The following is a 21998-nucleotide window of genomic DNA, read 5'->3' as shown; positions in this document are numbered from 1 at the left end:
AAATTGCGGCAAAATTGTGGTAAAAGTATGCGACTTTTAGGTCACATAAGTGTGAAAGGGGCCTAAAGAAGTCCCTGCTCTACTTTGGTCCAACTTTGATGGGTTTTGAGGTCCATAGACATAGGCATTGCTTCAAGTCCAGTCAGAATCGTGGCAAAATCGCATCAAAACTTTTGAAAAATTGTGGTAAAGATGTGCGACTTTTAGGTTGCATAAGTGTAAGGGGTCTAAAGAAGTCCCTGCACTACTTTGCTCCAACTGTGGTGAGTTTTGAGATCCATAGACATAGGCATTACTGCAAGTCCAGTCAGAATCATAGCAAAATTGCATCAAAAAATTTTGGTAAAATTGCGCGACTTTTAGGTCACAAAAGTTTGGAAGGGGCCTAAAGTAGTCCCTGCACATCTTTGCTCCAACTTTCATGCGTTTTGAGGTCCATAGATATAGGCATTGCTTCAAGTCCAGTCAGAATCGTGGCAAAACTTTTGAAAAATTGCGGTAAAATTGTGGCAAAATTGTGGTAAAGATGCGCGACTTTTAGGTCGCATAAGTGTGAGGGGCCTAAAGAAGTCCCTGCACTACTTTGCTCCAACTGTGGTGAGTTTTGAGATCCATAGACATAGGGATTACTGCAAGTCCAGTCAGAATCATAGCAAAATTGCATCAAGAAATTTTGGTAAAATTGCGCGACTTTTAGGTCGCAAAAGTTTGGAAGGGGCCTAAAGTAGTCCCTGCACATCTTTGCTCCAACTTTCATGGGTTTTGAGGTCCATAGATATAGGCATTGCTTCAAGTCCAGTCAGAATCGTGGCAAAATCGCATCAAAACTTTTGAAAAATTGTGGTAAAGATGCGCGACTTTTAGGTCGCATAAGTGTGAGGGGCCTAAAGAAGTCCCTGCACTACTTTGCTCCAACTTTGGTGGGTTTTGAGGTCCATAGACATAGGCATTACTGCAAGTCCAGTCAGAATTACGGTAAAATCGCGCCAACAAGAGGGGGGGAAGCCCGGGCAGTAGGGGGAATCGGCACCGTACAGAGTGATTAGGGTGTGCGCAGGCACACCTCTGAAGAAGAAGAAGAAGGGACCCCCCCCCCCCTGGAAACGCGTCAGCCGTTTGGAAGGTCCTCTGGCATGCTGGACACTGTCCTGGTGATCTGGGTACTTTGGGGCCATGTGTGGATCGATATGCTCTTCACATGTTTGTGAGTAGAATTCCTCCTATTTCATTAGAATTTTTAACCTCAGCCCAACCTATTGCATCATTTCCATTTTGGTAATGCAGAAGATCGGCGCGCCCTCTTTTTGTCCCTTACACTTGGCACCCCCCCCCCCCCCTGTGCACGCCTATGAGTGTTACTGCGATAGTGTGGCGGGAAATCTAGTGCTAACTGACACTTGGCTTTGAGAGACACTAACTGACACTGATGTCGCTAGTGGCCCTAATACATTGATCAGTGATAGTACTATACACTGTAATAATGACACTGGCTGGGTGACGGGAGTGGTCAGGAGGGCAATCAAGGGGTTAACGGTGTGCCTAACACAAGAGTATACAAGTGTATGTGTGCTGCCTCTAACCCTGGTTCACACCAGTGCGATTCCTCATGTGTTTTGACAGTTTCAAAATCGCATGACGAGTCGCACCCCCATTGCCGGCAATGGAACCGTTCAAATTGTTGCAACTTGAGACGCAGCGACATTAAAAAAAGGTTCCTGCACTACTTTTTTTTTTTTTTCTCCAGTTTCATTGCGACTTGCATTGACTTCTGTTAACCACTTCTGGACCGGAAGGATTTGACCCCCTTAATGACCAGGCCATTTTTTGCGATTCGGCACTGCGTGACTTTAATGGACAATTGCCTGGTCGTGCGACGCTGCACCCAAATTGACGTCCTTTTTTTTCCCCACAAACAGAGATTTCTTTTGGTGGTATTTGATCACCTGTGCGATTTTTATTTTTTGCACTATAAACAAAAAACGAGCGACAATTCTGAAAAAAAAAAACTATATTTTTCACATTCTGCTATATAACATTCCCAAAAAAAAAAAAATTAAAAAATCAAATGTTTCCATCGTTTTTGGCCAATTTGTTTTCTGCTTCATATTTTTTGGTAAAAAAGAAATCGCAATAAGCGTATTTTGATTGTTTTGGGCAAAAAGTTATTACATCTACAAACTACAGGAAAGATTTATGTCATTTCTATTTATTTTTTACTAGTAATGGTGGTGATCTGCAATTTTTAGCGGGACTGCGACATTGCGGCGGACAGATCGGACCCCTAACTGACATTTTTTACATTTTTGGGGGGGGACCGGTGACATTACTGCAGTAATCAGTGCTATAAATATGCACTGTCACTGTAATGATGACACTGGCAGGGAAGGGGTTAACCTAGAGGTGATCAAGGGGTTAAATGTGAGCCTAGGGGGTGTTTTCTAACTGTATAGGGGGTGGTGGGCTTGTGATCATAGAGACCTGTGATCCTATATATATAAGCAATCGCGGGTGGCCGGCGGCAATCGGAGCCGCCAGCCCCATGTGTCGGATTCCCCCATGCCGAGTGGATGCGGTGGCGCGCTCGCCCCCCTAGCAGCAGGCGCGCGACCGATGTAGGGCTACGTCGGTTTGTGCCGGCGGCGGTACCGCGAGTAGGTCGCGGGGTCCGTAGGGCGGCAATTTGGTCACCCAGAGACTAACTGAGGGTAGCGGTGGGTAGCCCACACAGTGTACCATCCATGGGTGCAGAAATCTCCTTGGCACCGGGCACAGCTACACGGATGGCACTGGATTGAGTGGTAGACATGGCGGAGCTCTGGGACTACACATCCAGCCGGCTCACGTCCGGACACGCCCCCCTTTATTAAAGATTTGTCTGCGAGCCAGATGCAGCCATCAAAAGAGCCACGTCTGGCTCGCGAGCCATAGGTTCCCTACCCCTGCTCTATGGGGAGAATATGGGAGGAGTCTGAAAGGTCCCTTCAAAAGAAGGGGGTCCTCAGATATCTACGGTCCCCCCATGTGAATAAATAAGGGGTATATAGTACCTACGGTTACTCAATTAGACAAAAAAAAAAAATAGAATGTAAATAAAGACATGTAGCCCTGACCCTTTGGCTGGTCCCATTAGAGCAGGGGTGTCAGACTCAAGTTCATTGCGGGCCGCATCAGCGTTATGGTTGTCTTTAAAGGGCAGGTTGTATCTGTAAGACTATATACATTCATGCAGGACTCTTTTTTTTTTTTCTCAGAGAATAGGTGCAGAAACTCAACCAACCCCCGTGCCGAACCGCATTGATCAGTGGGTGTGGCCAAATTGCACAGTGGTACGATTTCAACGGGGCAATAAATACCAGGAGTGCGTTATGTATTGAGTAAAGGCTTCAGGGGTGCGCTGTGTACAGAGTGCAGGGTTGAGGAGTGTGCTACATACAGAGTGCAGAGTTCAGGGGTGCGCTGTGTACAGAGTGCAGAGTTCAGGGGTGCGCTGTGTACAGAGTGCAGGGTTGAGGAGTGCGCTACATACAGAGTGCAGAGTTCAGGGGTGCGCTGTGTACAGAGTGCAGGGTTGAGGAGTGCACTGTGTACAGAGTGCAGAGTTCAGGGGTGCGCTGTGTACAGAGTGCAGGGTTGAGGAGTGCACTGTGTACAGAGTGCAGAGTTCAGGGGTGCGCTGTGTACAGAGTGCAGGGTTGAGTAGTGCGCTACATACAGAATGCAGGGCTTAAGGGTGTGCTGTGCACAGTGTGCACGGCTCATCTCTTTCTCACTGACTGTCCACATTTCACTTCCACCTCTCTGTATTGAGTGAAGGCTTCAGGGGTGCGCTGTGCACAGAGAGCAGGGTTGAGGAGTGCGCTACATACAGAGTGCAGCGTTCAGGGGTGCGCTGTGTACAGAGTGCAGAGTTCAGGGGTGCGCTGTGTACAGAGTGCAGAGTTCAGGGGTGCGCTGTGTACAGAGTGCAGAGTTCAGGAGTGCGCTGTGTACAGAGTGCAGAGTTCAGGAGTGCGCTGTGTACAGAGTGCAGAGTTCAGGGGTGCGCTGTGTACAGAGTGCAGAGTTCAGGAGTGCGCTGTGTACAGAGTGCAGAGTTCAGGGGTGCGCTGTGTACAGAGTGCAGAGTTCAGGGGTGCGCTGTGTACAGAGTGCAGAGTTCAGGGGTGCGCTGTGTACAGAGTGCAGGGTTGAGTAGTGCGCTACATACAGAATGCAGGGCTTAAGGGTGTGCTGTGCTCAATGTGCACGGCTCATCTCTTTCTCACTGACTGTCCACATTTCACTTCCACCTTTCCCACTGGGTTTGAGGGGCACATGAAATGGCTTGGCGGGCCGAATAAAGCCCGTGGGCCTTGTGTTTGACACACGTGCACTAGAGTGTAGAACAATAGCAAGAGGACGCCCTTTTATCTTCTACTAATACATCTTAGAAAAGTCCTTTAGCAATGGCTCTGGGATTGGGCAGCACTGGGACACCAACAGCAGTGTACCAGGTCAGGTGAACCTCAGTCTTTGTGCAACGGGAGGTTAACAACAGCAGCATTCTACCCTGCTTTCACAAGTCCCTGGGAACACGGATGTCTCCCTCAAAGTCAGGCAGGCAGTTTCTTAGTGGACTCGCCAGACTGGATCCTAGGTGAAATCCCCCTTCCTTAGCTTGAACATCCTCAAAGAGTAGGGGCCTCCAGCCTTAAGGTAGCTGGGGCCTTGATTAGCTCTTGATAGAAGTGCTGGGTTGCCTGGGAGGGCGGCAGCCCTCTAGGCTGGGTGCTTCTCCTATTGGACAAGACAGTTGACTAATTTAGCCACAGGCTATTTATGTTCACCTCAGCCACCTTCTGAGCATGCCTCCATGGGGATTGGCTTGGACCTCATAAATATTCAAACTGCTCACTTAGCTTTGCTCAAACTCCGATGTTCTGAAGCTTTCCAGAAAGCAGGGAGAAGCAAACAAGTGTGCAGCCTGTGGGACCCTGATCAGCCCAAAGCAATCAGCAACTGATTACAGAGTGAGCGGGGATCAGTGGAGAGATTCTGTTTAGCGCATGCGCCCACGTGAAAGGGGCCTTATGGAATTTTTTATGTCACATGATATTTGCGCAGTGTTGTTTTTAAACGCAATTTTTATGGGTGAAAAAATACCCTCAAAAGAAATTGAATAAACAAAAACACAATATAATACCCAATCGTTTGGTAAAATATAAAAGATGATGTTACGCCAAAAAAGTAGATGCAAAACTCATTGCGCTCACATGTAAGAATTTTTGTTCTTGCTTTGATATTCATTTCTGTCTATGGGAATGTTTGACCATTCTTCCAGAAACGCATTTGTGAGGTCAGGCACTGATGTTGGATGAGAAGACCTGGCTCACAGTCTCCACTCTAATTCATCCCAAAGGTGTTCTATCGGGCTGAGGTCAGGATTCTGTGCAGGCCAATCAAGTTCCTCCACCCCAAACTCGCTCATCCATGTCTGTATGGACCTTGCAGGGGCAATAGGTTGATGGGGTTTGCAATTTTTTATGTTACACGGAATTTGTGCAGAGGTTTTTCAATCCAAAGGTGTTCTATCAGGTTGAGGTCAGGCCAGTCAAGTTCCTCCACCCCAGACTCGCTCATCCATGTCTCTATGGACCTTGCTTTGTGCACTGTTGCGCAGTCATGTTGGAACAGGAAGGGACCATCCCCAAACTGTTGGGAGCAAAATGTCTTGGTATGCTGACGCCTTAAGAGTTCCCTTCACTGGAACTAAGGGGCCAAGCCCAACCCCTGAAAAACAACCCCACACCATAATCCCCCCTCCACCAAATGATTTGGACCAGTGCACAAAGCAAGGTCCATAAATACATGGATGAGTGAGTTTTGGGGGTAGAGGAACTTGACTGGCCTGCACAGAGTCCTGACCTCAACCCGATAGAACACCTTTGGGATGAATTAGAGTGGAGACTGCGAGCCAGGCCTTCTCATCCAACATCAGTGCCTTACCTCACAAATGCGCTTCTGGAAGAATGGTCAAATATTCCCATAGACACACTCCTAAACCTTGTGGACAGCCTTCCCAGAAGAGTTGAAGCTGTTATAGCTGCAAAGGGTGGGCCAACTCAATATTGAACCCTACGGACTAAGACTGGGATGCCGCTAAAGTTCATGTGCGTGTAAAGCAGGAAAAGTCCCCTTGAAGTCAAGGATGTTGATCCCAGGCTTCACGCCAACTACAGGAGATGCTTCAGACTAAGCAGCCTGCATCTGATTGGAAAAATCTTCAACTCGAAACAACAAAATTAAAAAAAAAAAAAAAAAAAAAAGGGGGGGGGGCGCCAAAGCCTCATGATTACCTCAAAACAATTTATTCATTAAAAAAATAAAGCCTGAGGTTCACTTGGGTCAACAAGCCAAACACAGCCGTTCGTTTAGGGAACCATAAGAAGGAGAACATCACTGCTAAACTCAAACTTCATCCCAAGTAACCATTGAGAATAAGCTCCTGGGGGCAGCCATATTATTGTAGCTCATATATGAGGACATGTAGAGCAGGGATCTGCAAACTATGGCCGTCCAGCTGTTGCAGAACTTCAAGTCCCATGAGGCATTGTAAAACTCTGACATTCACAGACATGACTAGGCATGATGGGAATTGTAGTTCCTGAACAACTGGAGGGCCGTAGTTTGAAGACCCCTGGCTTAGAGATTCATCCTGCTTTCAGTTGACGGCAATTTTTGGTGGGTATTACTAAAGGTCCCCAGGTTTGAGCATCATTTTTTGCCATACGTTGAGTTCCCTTAGGTCTGCTGGACTACAACAAAATGGCCGAGAAGACTCAATCACAGAGGAGCCTCCCTTTTACCCATGATGCTGAGCATTGGGGGGGATGGTTGCTATTGTTTCAGGAAGTGAATGGAACAGAGTTGGGAGCGATGGAGGCAAACTACACGGAGAGGATATTACAGCTCACCCTGGAGATCATCTACCTGCTGACCGGGGAGGTGAGGAGGATTCTGGGAGCACCGCCAACACTTTGGTTTCATTTATTTGATTGATACCGGCTCGAAAAAATAACTTTCCTCTAGTTTTACGGATGTAGTTTTTGTTTATAAAATTTTTGTAACATTTTTTTAACTGACAAAAAACAGAAACACGTTTCTAGAAACCTAGTTGAAACCTAGTTGTACTCAACACCGGACAATGATGTTTATTTTATATTTTACAAATTATTTCATTTTTTATTTTCACATTTTTAAGTTACAAAAAAAGTTTTACAAAATTTGTGTTGCCAACGGCTGGAGAATTACAAAGATTTTTTGTTTCTAAACATTTTTTTTTTTTTTTTGTTAAATCATTATGGGTATCCATGGTTTGTTTTTTCTTGATTTATTTTCCTGAATCAATCCATCACCTTCCAGGCTGCACACACACACATAATACAATCTGATTGTACAGTCTCCTTTGGATCCACCACTAAGAGCCCGTTCACACTGGGGCGACCTGGTCGCCTCACAGGTCGCCTTCCATAGGGAAGCTATGGACCCGTTCTAATAGGAGCAACACAAGTCGCTCCGACTTAGAAAAAGGGTCCGGAGCTTCTTTGGGGCGACCTGGAGCGACCGTCATAGACTTCAATGTTATGAAGTCCGTGCCAGCCGCTCCGAGGTCGCGGCGCGCTGCTCGCGCCGCGACCTTTGGAGGTCGCCCCGGGAAGTCGGATCGCCCCAGTGTGAACAGGGCCTAATGGGTTGGGTTGTTTGGGTTTACCCTCATAATGCATAAGGGTGGTGAGGTGGTGGGGAGAAGGAGATTGTTCAGCGATGGCTGATATATAAAAATTTGTCAATATATATATTATATTTATTTATATTCTTGTTAGGTCCACATTTTTACCAGAATGCATTTTATTTATTTTATTTTTTTTTTTTTACCAGAATGCTGATATCATATAAATATATATATATATATATATTAGACTAATTTTTATATATTCATATTCTTGTTAGGTCCACATTTTTACCAGAATGCATTTTATTTTTTATCACTAGTATTTCTAGTATTTTTTTTATTTTTTTCATTTATTCAGCAATTGTACAATCAGATTGTACAGTGTATGGCTCATATACTTTTTTTTTAATATATTTCACTAATTTATTATATTTTTATTAGATCCACATTTTAACCAAAATTTATTATTTTAATATTATTATAACAATCATTTTTTTTTTTTTTTTATTGTTTAGGAATTGTACAATCAGATTGCATAGGTGATACACATATATCAGTTTTGGGATATATTGCACTCTTTATTTTATATACAGTATATTTATTTTCATTAGGTCCACATTTTAAACAAAATGCATTTTGTAATCTTATAATTTTCACTAGTATTATTGTTTTTTTTCTAATTGCTCAGTAATTGTACAATCAGATTGTGCAGTGTATGGCTCATATTCGTATTTTTATATATTTTACACAATTAAAAAAAAATATATATATACTTTTTAGGTCCACATTTTAAACAGAATGTATTATTTTAATATTTTTGTTTGTATTATTAATATTTTCACTAGTATTATTGTTTTTTAATTGTTCAGCGATTGTACAATCAGATCGTACAGTGTATGGCACATATAATTTTTTTGGAATATATGTTGCATATTTTTATATATTCTTATTAGGTCCACATTTTAACCAGAATGTATTTTATTAATAATTATCATAAAAAAAATTATTATTATTTTTTTTGTTTTTTGTTTAGCAATTGTACAATCAGATTGCATAATGTATCATTTTAGGCTATACACATCAGTTTTAGGATATATTGTACTCATTATTATTATTATTATATATATATATATTCTCATTAGATCCACATTTTAAACAGAATGCATTTTTAATATTAATATTTGTATTAATAGTATTATTATTATATATTTTTTATTATTGTTTAGCAATTGCACAGTCAGATTGTATAATGTATGGCTTAAGCTATGCATATATCAATTTTGGAATATATTTTACACATTTTTTTTATATATTCTCATTAGGTCCATATATTAACCAGAATAGTAATTATTATTATTATTATTATTATTATTATTATTATTTTAGTTTTTTTATTTATTGAGTTATTTATTTATTTTTTACCCAGTTGATGAACTGAAATGATACAGTTCAGATTTTGCAGTGTATGGCTCGTATAATTTTTTTTTTTTTGGATATACTGCGGGCCGTTCTGTCACCAGCTGTGTCCACCAGACACAGCCGATGACTAATCACTGTACCGGCCCCGCTGCCGGTACCATGTGACCGCTGTAACCCAATCACAGTAGGTCACAACCCAGTTGTTTAGGCCATCCATGGTGTACAATTCTTTTGCTAGCTGTGATTGGTCACAGTGATCACATGGTACAGACTGGGCCATTCGCAACAAATCAAACTGAATCGATTTCATTCAGTAAAATGCTTGCTTATAACAATGAAATTCATTGCTATATGCAAACGTGTAAAAAAAAAAAATAAATAAAAAAATTGATCATTGAGTAGTACAATGTTACTATTGTAACAATATATTGCTCTGGTCACAGTGTGTTAAAAAAAATAAAAAAAATAAGAAAAATAAAGAACAAAAAAAATATATATATATAATAAAAAAAATTGAAGAAAAATATATTTTTGTTCCGTACGGTCACCAGTCAGTGTCCTTGATCACCACCACACCAGTTATATGTACAGTAGCGTAGACGTTGATACAAGGCAGGATGGATCCATGCTTTCATGTTGTTTACGCCAAATTTCTGACCCTACCATCTGAATGTCGCAGCTGAAATCCAGACTCATCAGACCAGGCAACGTTTTCCCAATCTTCTAGTGTCCAACTTTGGTGATCCTGTGCGAATTGTAGCCTCCGTTTCCTGTTAGCTGACAGGAGTGGCACCCGGTGTGGCCTTCTGCTGCTGTAGCCCTATGTGGTTCTATGTGTTGTGCGGTCAGAGATGGTATTCTGCATACCTTGGATGTAACGAGTGGTTATTTGAGTTACTGTTGCCTTTCTATCTTCTGGAACCAGTCTGTCCATTCTCCTCTGACATCAACAAGGCATTTTCCTCCACACAACTGCCGCTCACTGGATATTTTCTCTTTTTCCCACCATTCTCTGTAAACCCGAGAGATGGTTGTGTGTGAAAATCTTAGTAGATCAGCAGTTTTTTAAATACTCAGACCAGCCCATCCGGCACCAACAACCATGCCACGTCCAAAGTCACTTAAAGTGATTGTAAAGTCTCGTTTTGCTTCCTATAAAAATAACAAACCTGCTCTGTGCAGTTGGTTTTGCACAGAACAGCCTGGATCCTCCCCCTTCTCAGGTCCCTCTTCTGTGATCCTGGCCCCTCCTGTTGAGTGTCCCCACAGCAAGGAGCTTGCTATGGAGGCACCCAAGCCGAGTCCCAGCTCCCTGTGTCCAATCAGACCTGGCACCCTGACCCGGCCCCATCCCCTCTCTCCCCTGATTGGCTAGCTGACATTGATTGACAGCAGCGTGAGCCAATGGTGCCGCTGCTGTGTCTCAGCCAATCAGGAGGGAGAATCTCAAATGCTGAGACACTCCTGGACAGAGAGGGACCTCAGGTAAGTATTAGGGGGGCTGCTGCACCCAGAAGGCTTTTTATCTTAATGCATTAAGATAAAAAACCTTCTGACTTTACAATCCCTTTAAATCCCCTTTCTTCCCCATTTTGATGCTCGATTTGAACTTAAGCAAGTCATCTTCACCACTTCTAGATGCATTCTATATTCCAGAAGTGCATTGAGTTGTTGCCATGTGTTTGCCTGATTAGCAATTTGTGTTACCAAGCAATTAATCAGGTTTTCCCTTATAAACCAGCCAGTAAAATATATATTTACTTCCAGTGGTGGCTGGTGCATTGGGGGGCGCTGAAGCACGTGATTAGAGCCAGAGGCTCTAATAGGCTTCAGAAAAGGGTAGGCTCTGCGCTCCAAGCTCAACCATTTGTGTGACAATAGCGAATGAATATTCGCTATTGTCACACGGATCCCCCTCCTGGCCAATCAGGAAGCGGGTCCGAGACCCATTTCCCGATTGGCCAAAAGGCGAAACCATGCCATTGGCCATGGAGGAGGGAGGACTCGAGGAGACGCGGGGGACTGAGGAGAAGCCGCCGCTGCATGACTCTGGTCTTACGAACTGCATGACTCTGATCTTACGAAGGTACGAAGGGCTCTGTGTATGGTCTCTTGCAGGTGGCAATGCTAGGGTGTGCGGGCAGGCGTGGTCCGGGAAGGGGGGGGTGGGTATGGTGTGGTCCAGTCCGTCTGCCGCCCCTCCAGGCCCATGAAGCACCAGCCGCCACTGGTTACTTCTGAAAGAGAGATCCTGTTGTTCAGATCCCAGCATGAAATCCCAACTTCTGTTGTTGGGGAATGTATATAGTGATTGCTCTTCTCTCTCCACAGGATAATATAGTTGCGAAGAAGACATCGGGAGATGGACAGAACTCCATTATAGTTCCTCTACATTCCTTACTGGTTCCAGAGATAAACAATGATCAGAAGATTCTAGAAGTCACCAAGAAGATCACTGACCTTCTGGAAGGAGAGGTGAGCGTTGCTGGGAATTCTGGGAGATTATCCAGTAACAGACAAGGGATGTGTCTGGATGGTGACTGTATCATTGTGTGTGTCAGGTTCCTATAAGGTGTTAGGGTTTCTCCATGGGAGAACAAAGGCATTTTCCCCCAATCATCTTCCAGGACAGCACATGAGGAAGGCTCCACCTACCTAAAACATGACCATAGTCGCCTAGTCCCCTTGGCATTTTTGATTCCTCGGGCCTAACAGGGACATTTATTGCTTATTTTTCTTGAGGCCTTGGTGGTAGTGACAGGGGTCTCCCAGTATATGATCTTCCATGATTTTAGGGACCTTGGACCTGGAGGAGGGCATATCTGGACTTTTCTTGTCTCACCAGTCTTATTTGAGCACCTTTGGCACTTTGTCTTAACCACTTGTCGACCACCGCAAGTACATATACTGCGGCGGTCAGCCCCGGCCAGGCAAAGTGACGTACCGGTACGTCACTAGCCTGTCACCGGCTTGTGAGCCAATAGCGGGCGAGCGCGCGCCCTCCCCGGCTCGTTCCCTAACAGGTCAGTGCGTGTGACCAGATTGCCCCGCTGTCCTGTTGGGACTAAACCTTGCAGGCTGTCCTGTTGGGACTAAACCTTGTAGAATAGGTTCCGAAAGCAGTAACCCCCACCATAAAAGGTTATTTCTAGCCTGTCCTCTCATGTGCTGTCTATGGAAGATTATTGTGGAAAACATAATTCGTTATATGGTAACTGAATTTCCAGGAATCCTCCAGGACAGCAGGGATTACCACCCATATTCTGAGTTGTATAGTGTTATGTTTTCCCATTAGTTGCCTGGTGGATCCTCCTTCTCATGTCCTGAAGGATTCCTGGAAATTGAGTTACCAGGTAACTAACTCTATTTTTTACCATTTTTTTTTTATTCATTTATATTTAGAGTGGAAAGTGGAGTGAAGTTGATGTTAGTATCAAAGAAGAGATAAAAGAAAGAGAGGAAGAGCATAGTGTGATGAAGCAGCAGGACAATTTAGGACACAGCGATCTCTACAAGGATGTCATAATGGAGGACCAGCCACACATCACATCACCGGGTAAGAGGAGACTTTATTGTAAAGGAGAGAGCAGTACGGAGGATCCACCTAGATCCCCCATCATCTGATAAACACATAGAAACAATGTATTCAGTCAGTGTGTGTGTTTCCTACAGATGGATCCAGTAATGGGAACCCACCAGAGAGATGTCCCCGTCCTCTGTATTCCCGGGATTCCACACAGGAAGGTCACACCATCCCTCACCATCATCAGGTAAATGGGACTGAGGATGTCCAACTCAAACTTTGCTGTAAACTGCATTACTGGAATGGTAAATGGGATTTGCTCTACAAGGAAAAACAAGGATGCTAGAACGTCAACTGATACAATTTGACAACTAAAGAACTTACAAAAAAGTGCAGCGCTAATAAAAAAAATAAGATAACCACCACTGAAAGTATATAACTAACTCCATAAAATTAAAGGAGTTTTAAAGTCGGAAGGTTTTTTATCTTAATGCATTTTATGTATTAAGATAAAAAACCTACTGGGTGTAGCAGCCTCCCCAGCACCCCCTAATACTTACCTGAACCCCATCTCTGTCCAGCGATGCCCACGAGTCCCTTTGCCATCCGGGATTCTACCTCCTGATTGGCTGAGACACAGCCACGGTGCCATTGGCTCCTGCGGCTGTCAATCAAAGTCAGTCAGCCAAGCAGGAGAGAGGGGGAGTGAGGCAGAACGGCAGCCCTGTGTCTGAATGGACAGACGGAGCTGCAGGTGGGCTCAGGTGCCCCCATAGCAAGCTGCTTGCTGTGGGGGCACTCAACAGGAGGGAGGGGCCAGGAGCGATGGCGAGGAACCTGAGAAGAGGAGGATGCGGGCTGCTCTGTGCAAAACCACTGCACAGAGGAGGTAAATATAACGTGTTTTTTTTTTTTGTTTTTAAACAAGACTTTACAATCACTTTAAATATATATTTTTGCAAAGTCACAAAATTATAAAAGGGGAGTGTCTTCATCCAAGGAATGTAGTTCTTTCTCTTTCATGTAACCACCTCAGTGTGCTGCCACCACCACATGCTCTGCTAAACACACTTACCAGAGTGTGTTGACTCTCTAAGTTAGAGAAGTCAAAATGCGCCTGTATATGTAGAAGCCCACAAAGGGTTTTCCATGCCCCGGAAGACGTCTGATGCGACGAAACGCGTAGGGAAAAGCCAACGTCATTGCGCATCTCAATACCCGGAAGCGGCGCACCTGAACCCTGGGACTGGCTGTATTACATTATAATTACTTATACTTTTTCCTTGTGAGTATATGGTATATTTGAATGCATTTTCAGTTAGCAGTTTTACGCTATGTGGTTCCTTTGGTTCTTTCCCTGTAATACAGTGGGGCTTTAGAATTTGGATTATGATCATTGCTGATTGACAATAGGAGAGTCATGCTATCCTGTGTGGGATTCTATATATAGAGTCCCATTTTGACTTCTTTAACTTATCTTCTAGATTGTAAACTCTAACGAGCAGGGCCCTCTAATTCCTCCTGTATTGAATTGTATTGTAACTGTGTTGTCTTCCCTCATATTGTAAAGTGCTGCGCAAACTGTTGGCGCTATATAAATCCTGTATAATAATAATAGAGAGTCAACATATTCTGGTAAGTGTGTTTGGCAGAGCACGTGGTGGAGCTCAATTGAAAGAGAAAGAACTACATTCCTTGGATGAAGGCACTCTTCTTTTATATTTTAGGACTTTGCAATTATATATTTGATTTTCTGGACTCGCTTATGTACTTTTGGTGATGGTTATCTTATTTTGTTTTATTAGCGCTGCACTTTTTTGTAAATTTTAAACTGTATTAAATGATATTCTTCTATGTAGTCCCAGGATAATAGTTCTCACAATAATTTTGTGATTTTTAGGGGGTAGGAATAATTGATATCAAAACTGAGGTTAAAGAAGAAGAGACGCATGTGAGACAAAATCAGCTGCCTGTAAACGAAGTTGAAATGAAGGTAACAGCTACCAAGGAGCAATCTTCTCTCGGTGTCAACACAGGTAAGTATTATATACAAAAATTGTAGCATGTTACGCTTTTATTTTATATTCTTTCTTTAACATTTCAGTTTATCTCCATCAGGTTCAGGTATGCAGATTGAGCAAAATTTATAAGAAATTGGCAGTGACACAATTTTTAAGGAAGGGTGTGCTATGCTTTAAAAGTATTAAATTGGCTTTTTATTATATGATGGAAAAATATTCAGTGTATCTAATGCCTCGTTTCCACTGAGCGGATCGGTTCGGGTCGGTACGGTACGCTAATTTGAGTGTTTCCATTATGAAAGTGGCCCATACAACTAAACCAAACCGCACCATTCCTGGTCCTGCTTCAGATGTAGAGCCATAGGAAATGGTACGGTACGGTTAGGGCGGAGCTACTTGCGTCACACGATAGAGTCCACTGATTGGCGGACAGGAAACCATCAATGCTCACGTCAAATGAAAGAGCAAAACAAACACCTCATTTGGTGTAAACCCCACATGGTCCCTGGTGGCCCGACTTGCAGTGGAAACGCTCACCTGAATAGACCGGACCATTCTAACCCTTCCAAACTGTACCGACCCGAACCGTTCCGCTCAGTGGAAACGAGGCAATATATCACTCCTCATTCAAAGGGGATACTGTACACCATATGAAAGGTCCATCTCCATTCCCCAATATACCATCATGTTCCCAACAATTGAGGATGAGATATTGCACTCCATATGAAAGGTCTATCTCCATTCCCAATCTAACATCATGTTCCCAACAAATGAGGTGGAGATACTGTACACCATATGAAAGGTCCATCACCATTACGCAATGTACCATCATGTTCCCAACAATTGAGGATGAGATATTGCACTCCATATGAAAGGTCCATCTCCATTCCCAATCTAACGTCATGTTCCCAACAAAGGAGGAGGAGATACTGTACACCATATGAAAGGTCCATCTCCATTCCTCAATATAACGTCATGTTCCCAACAAAGGAGGAGGAGATACTGTACACCATATGAAAGGTCCATCTCCGTTCCGCAATATAATGTCACGTTCCCAACAAAGGAGGAGGAGATACTGTACACCATATGAAAGGTCCATCTCCATTCCTCAATATAACGTCATGTTCCCAACAAATGAGGAGGAGATACTGTACACCATATGAAAGGTCCATCTCCATTCCTCAATATAACATCATGTTCCCAACAAATGAGGAGGAGATACTGTACACCGTATGAAAGGTCCATCTCCATTCCTCAATATAACGTCATGTTCCCAACAAATGAGGAGGAGATACTGTACACCGTATGAAAGGTCCATCTCCATTCCTCAATATAATGTCATGTTCCCAACAAATGAGGTGGAGAATATCCATCTGTCCATCAACATATCAATGTCATGAGTGTATGTACACCTTCACCCAGTGTACTATATTTGCTTTGGTAGTATTGTACACATTATCTGACTTCTATCCTGGAATTGTTATCACTGTACCTAATACCAAGATCTGGGGAACAGCAGACTAGACTAACATACAGGACTCCTAACTGCAAAACATGAGCAATGCACATGCTATTATTTTTTTATAATACAAATATCATTCCAACAGGTGGACCCATTAGCTGGAATATCTCAGAGGGACGTCTTATTTTATCTGCACATTATAACAAAGATGATAATGGCGTGGCACACCATTCCCCAGGAGTAAGCATTGTTACCCAAAATCTTCAGCTCCAACCTAACCATATGGTAAGATCAACGGATCCGTTTAATGCTGAGGAGTCCAAAAATAAATTATGTACTGCTCTTCCAAATGTCCAGCCAAGCTTTCACTTTGCAGAGAAATCACCAGATCTTTATGAAAAAGAATTCCTGGCTGTAACCCAGAGCATCAGTGAAAAACGTTATGCGTGTTCTGAGTGTGAAATGTGCTTCACAAAGAAATTCCAAGTCGTTCAACACCAGAAAATCCACACCGGGGAAAAGCCCTACCCGTGCTCTGAATGTGAAAAGTCTTTCACGGAGAAATCCAGACTCAAAAGACATCAGAGAATGCACACCGGTGAGAAGCCCTTTTTCTGTGATGAGTGTGGAAAGCACTTCTCTGATAAAGGGTACCGTGACAGGCACATGAGAAGTCACTCTGCTGTTTCCCAACCAGAGAAAAACGATCCACCCGAGATTATGAAACAGCCGAGGCCACCGAAAAAAAAAATGTGGTGGAGTGTCAAGCGCTTTTCCTGCGATAAGTGTGGAAAGTGTTTCTCAGATAAAGGGAACTATGATATGCACATGAGAACTCACGCTGCTGAGAATCCAGCTTCCTCTCAAGAAAATGAAGGTTCATCGGAGAATACGAACCAAATGTGGCCACTAAAAAACAAATGGTGGAGTGTCGTGGGCTGAATTGTCCTTTTAAACTATCGTTCAATAAAGACGAGTAAGTCTGCAAGGTCAGCCAACCCATATGGGAATACTTTAGTTAGACCTTAGTGAGAGGCTTGAGATGATTGGTACTGGATGTCTCGTCACTGACTCACTACATTTCTATTATAACGTATGCACAAGATTAGGAAGAATCTGTATGGTTCCAGAATATTTCATAGGTTCATAGTTGGTAAGGTTGAATATAGACTCCAATCCATCTAGTTCAATGTGTGTGTCTCAATCGCTTTCCATATCCATATATATATTATGTTCAATAAGGTGCCCAACTAAAAGTTTTTTGAAATTAGTGACACTTCCTGTTGAACCCACCAATTGTGAAAGGGAGTTCCACATCCTTAAAGCTCTAACAGTAAAAAAGAAAACTCCTAAACCATTTAAAGTTAATCTGCCTCTCGTCCTGCTTCATTGAGTGGCCACGTGTCTTCTTGATTGACCTGAGACTGAATAGTTTCCTCCCATTGTTGGAATCACTATTAGAATATTTGTATATCACTATCAAATCCTCTTTTAAAGGAGTTGTAAAGTCAGAAGGTTTTTTATCCTAATGCATTCTTTGCATTAAGATAAAAAGCCTTCTGCGAGCAGCAGCTTCCCCAGCACCCCCTATTACCTCAGGTCCATCTCTGTCCAGCGATGTCCACAAGCCCCTCGGTCGTCTGGGGCTCTCTCTCCTGGTTGGCTTGGCATTGGCTCCCACGGCTGTCGATCAAAGTTGGTTAGCCAATTAGGAGAGTGAGGGGGCGGAGCCGAATGGCAGCTCCATGTCTGAATGGACACACGGAGCTTCAGCTTGGCTCCGGTGCCCCCACAGCAAGCTGCTTGCTGTGGGGGCACTTGATAGGAGGGAGGGGTTAGTAGCAGCGAAGAGGGACCCAAGAAGAGGAAGATCTGGGCTGCTCCATGCAAAACCAACTGCAGAGAGGAGGTAAGTATAAAATGTTTGTTATTTTAAAAAAAATTGTTTATAGGCAATATAGGTTTAAAAAAAGATGGATTTCCCCCCTATTATCCTGCAGGGCAGCAACCTGAGAGATGATTGGTTCCTCCTTCTACAGGTCCACCAAGATTATCTTCGTATGGAATTTTCTTGCCTCATCTTATGAGAACTGTATCTATCGAATGAGAAGGTAGACTTTGGAGAAGTGAATTTCCTCTCTAGCAATTTAGAGGAACAACCAAATCCGGTTCTCAACAGTAGAATCTGGTTTTATTAAATTATAAAGCAATGTGTAGCCTGTAACTTCCAGGGAGGAAAATTGCCCAGGAACACACTGCACCCCCTACCCACCACCAAAGTCATACTGCTGCCCAGCTCGCCAAACAACTGCAGGTCTAAACTTAGGTGCATCTGGTTTGTGCTGGAGACCGCGCTCCACTGACTGGATCAGTCGATGGTCAGAGGTGGGTGATTGTGTGGGCAAAGAAGAAGAGGTCTCTTCCAGTAGGTTGTGCCCAAAGGTGGATAGTGGATCCTCTTGGGGGCTTGGGCTGCTACCTTTCCAATATGGCCCTTTGGTCGTTTCCCAAGAAGTTTTGACTCCATTAACTTGGATGCAATATTCAACGCCACTAGCCATCCTGTTGCTCTCCATTATGAATGATAGCAATGATCCCCCATACTGTTTAGCCCCGACATTCTTGTCCAAGCACAACTGGAAGTGCTTCATCCTAGCCCAATGTAACCTCATGCTACCGAAACCATGGTTTTGGCTGCACGTTCTCACTAAGCGGAAAGGCTCAGAACTCCATGAGGTCCTAGCTGCCCCAAAACGCACTTTAGGCCTCCTCTCACAACCCCCAACAGGGGAAAGGAAGAGGACAGTGCTTACCAGCCAGGTGCCTCAGGAGTCAACCTCACACATGCATAAGAGTCAAGATCCTGGAACAATTAAAGGGGTACCCTCTAATCAAGGCAGAAGGTCAAACCTGCATCAAGAGGACGACCCTTGATCCAATGGCCATCCAGTCAGGATAAAACAAAAAACACTGTGCTGCTCCTGGACGGTAGGAAACGCAATCTAAACTGAGGGACAAGTGGGGTACAGAGGGGATTCACTGCTCAGCTTGTGTTTCATGTAGAGGAGGAACCAAAATCATCTCTCAGGTTGTTATCCTGGAAGGTTTCTGTATGGATGTGATTTGTTATGTATGTTTTTGGTCATAAGAGACAGATATGCTTTGTGGAAACTTTTTGAAGAAGCCTTGTATATAAAGAAAGCGGTGTTATGAGGAATCGGAAGGAGCATACAATTCTATATTTTTATTCCAATAAAAACATATGAACTCCAATGGGTGTGTGTATCTATATATAATATTTATAGATGGGTATGTATGTGTGTGTGTATGTATGTGTAATATATATATATATATATATATATACACACACTATATTACCAAAGGTATTGTGATGCCTGCCTTTACACGCACATGAACTTTGACGGCATCCCAGTCTTAGTCCGTAGGGTCAATATTGAGTTGGCCCACCCTTTGCAGCTATAACAGCTTCAACTCTTCTGGGAAGGCTGTCCACAAGGTTTAGGAGTGTGTCTATGGGAATGTTTGACCGTTCTTCCAGAAGCGCATTTGTGAGGTCAGGCACTGATGTTGGGCAGAATGCTTGGCTTGCAGTCTCCGCTCTAATTCATCCCAAAGGTGTTCTATTGGGTTGAGGTCAGGATTCTGTGCAGGCCAGTCAAGTTCCTGCACCCTAAACTCGCTCATCCATGTCTTTTATGGACCTTGGTTTGTGCACTGGTCCAAATCATTTGTTGGGGTGGAGGGGAATTATGGTGTGAGGTTGTTTTTCAGGGGTTGGGCTTGGTCCCTTAGTTCCAGTGAAGGGAATTCTTAAGGTATCGGCATACCAAGACATTTTGGACAATTTCATGCTCCCAACTTTGTGGGAACAGTTTGGGGATGGCCCCTTCCTGTTCCAACATGACTGCACACCAGGGCACAAAGCAAGGTCCATAAAGATATCGATGAGAGCGTTTGGGGTGGAGGAACTTAAGTGGCTTGTACAGAGTCCTGACCTGAACACGATTGAACACCTTTGGGATGAATTAGAGCCTAGACTGCAAGCCAGGCCTTCTCGTACAACATTAGTGCCTGACCTCACAAATGCGCTTCTGAAAGAATGGACACACTCCTAAACCTTGTGGACAGTCTTCCCAGAAGAGTTGAAGCTGTTATAGCTGCAAAGGGTGAGCCAACTCAATATTGAACCCTACGGACTAAGACTGGGATGCCATTAAAGTTCATGAGCGTGTAAAGGCAGGCTTCCCAATACTTTTGGTAATATAGTGTATGTATGTGTGTGTATATATATATATATGTATGTATGTATGTATATATGTATATATATATATATGTGTGTGTGTGTGTGTGTGTGTGTGTGTGTATATATATTTCTCTAGCGCTCATCGACAGACGTAGTCCTCGGTGATACACCACCTTCGGGTTATGTTACCTCCGCAGGAGCAGGACTAGACAGGAAATTAAAAAGCTCTGGCCACACCCTAGGGGCAGTCCCAGAGGGTATATCCTCTCTCTCTCTGCCTCAGCAAATCAGTTATTTTCTGTCTAGTTAGGAGTAAGGACCTAGATACCTTGCTGGGATCTTAGGTCCTGGCAAGATTTTTTTCTTAAAGGATTTTTTAGACAGCTTTTTTTCTCCAGTGTTCCTGTGAGATCTTCAAGCAAGAAAGCTGAACTGGGCGACGGGCTGGATGTTGAGATCCGGTGGTCACCCCAGTTCAGCCTACGAGCGCGTGCAGGCCATAGCTCCGCGCTGGGTCGGCCGCGACAAAGTCCCATTAAAGGACTGTCCACGCGAGTTAAACGTCTCGCCGAAACGCCAAAGACCATGAGTCACGGCGTCTGTATCGGTCGACAGCCCTCCCGCCCCGGTGGAGAGGGGTACTGTCAGGAGTTGGTGCCCGCCTGGTTCCGGTATGGTGAGTAGTATGTTCCCCCTTTTTCCCTGACGGGTTTTGTGGTGAACGCGGGCCCCTCTCTGTATGGTAAGAAAGAGTCCTTTCTATCCTATAACATGTCACAAATCCTCCTACTTTGAGTGTGATTTTATGTGTGCAAAAGCCAGGAGGCTTGGCTTGGGAGCTAACAATCTATTGTATACATGTTTTAAAAATGTAATCTGTGGCATTCTGGGAATCTTATGGATTAAGTATAAGCTACCTACCAGTCAGAAGCCACGGACATGTAGACTGCCTTCCAAATCAGATCTCCAGCAAATAGCAGGCCTCCCGAACGGCCACGCGGTCCGCCAGGGCCGGTACCGCCAACCACGCCATATCCCCATGCAGACAGAGTGTTGTGTGCCCTGCAGCACACCGCTATTCAGTTTAGGCCGCCGCCATTTTTTTTGCTGGATCGCACGAGCCGCCATTTTGGCGTAGCCTCGTGTCTCCAGCATGGGGGCGGCCATGTTTGAGGTGATCCTACACCTCGTGGAGCTTGGGGGAGGCGCCGGAAGGCGTGCAGAGGGGCGGAGCCGCCTCCTTTCTTCCTGGGCAGCCAGCCAAGAGACTTCCTGTTTGTCGAGACAGCGCTGTAAGCTGTTGCAGTTTAACTCTGAGCATCAAGTGGTGAGCCTGGGGGTCTATCTCTCTCTCTCTCGATCGATAGGGATCCCTAAGCAGGTAACACTAAGGGGCTTTTTGTGGCGCTGGGGGTCAGAAAAAAAAAAAAAAAAAAAGTTTTTTTCTTTACTTTTGAATTATATTATCCAGGAAGTAACTGGAGTTATTATGGACCCTGCCACACATATTCCCCCACCTGTTTCCCTCGAGGGGGCCTCGGGACCCGCCGGTGCACAGAGTATAGAGTCATTTACAGCAATTTTGGAGTCTATGGTGG

General features: G+C 44.1%; 1 protein-coding gene across 1 annotated transcript in view; it reads left to right on the top strand.

Moving 5' to 3' along the window:
- The window catches only part of LOC309564394 (uncharacterized protein), a 174413-nt gene that overhangs the window by 118110 nt on the left and 34305 nt on the right, over positions 1 to 21998 (top strand). Inside the window, 1 exon segment of the mRNA XM_082269022.1 lies at positions 12803 to 12900. Coding sequence (XP_082125148.1) covers positions 12803 to 12900 — 98 coding nt within the window.

This window comes from Pelophylax lessonae (genome assembly GCF_965119305.1).
Source record: "Pelophylax lessonae genome assembly, chromosome: 9".
Classification (NCBI taxonomy): Eukaryota; Metazoa; Chordata; class Amphibia; order Anura; family Ranidae; genus Pelophylax; species Pelophylax lessonae.
Note: the sequence above shows the minus strand (reverse complement) of the source record. Positions and strands in the feature narration are given on the sequence as shown.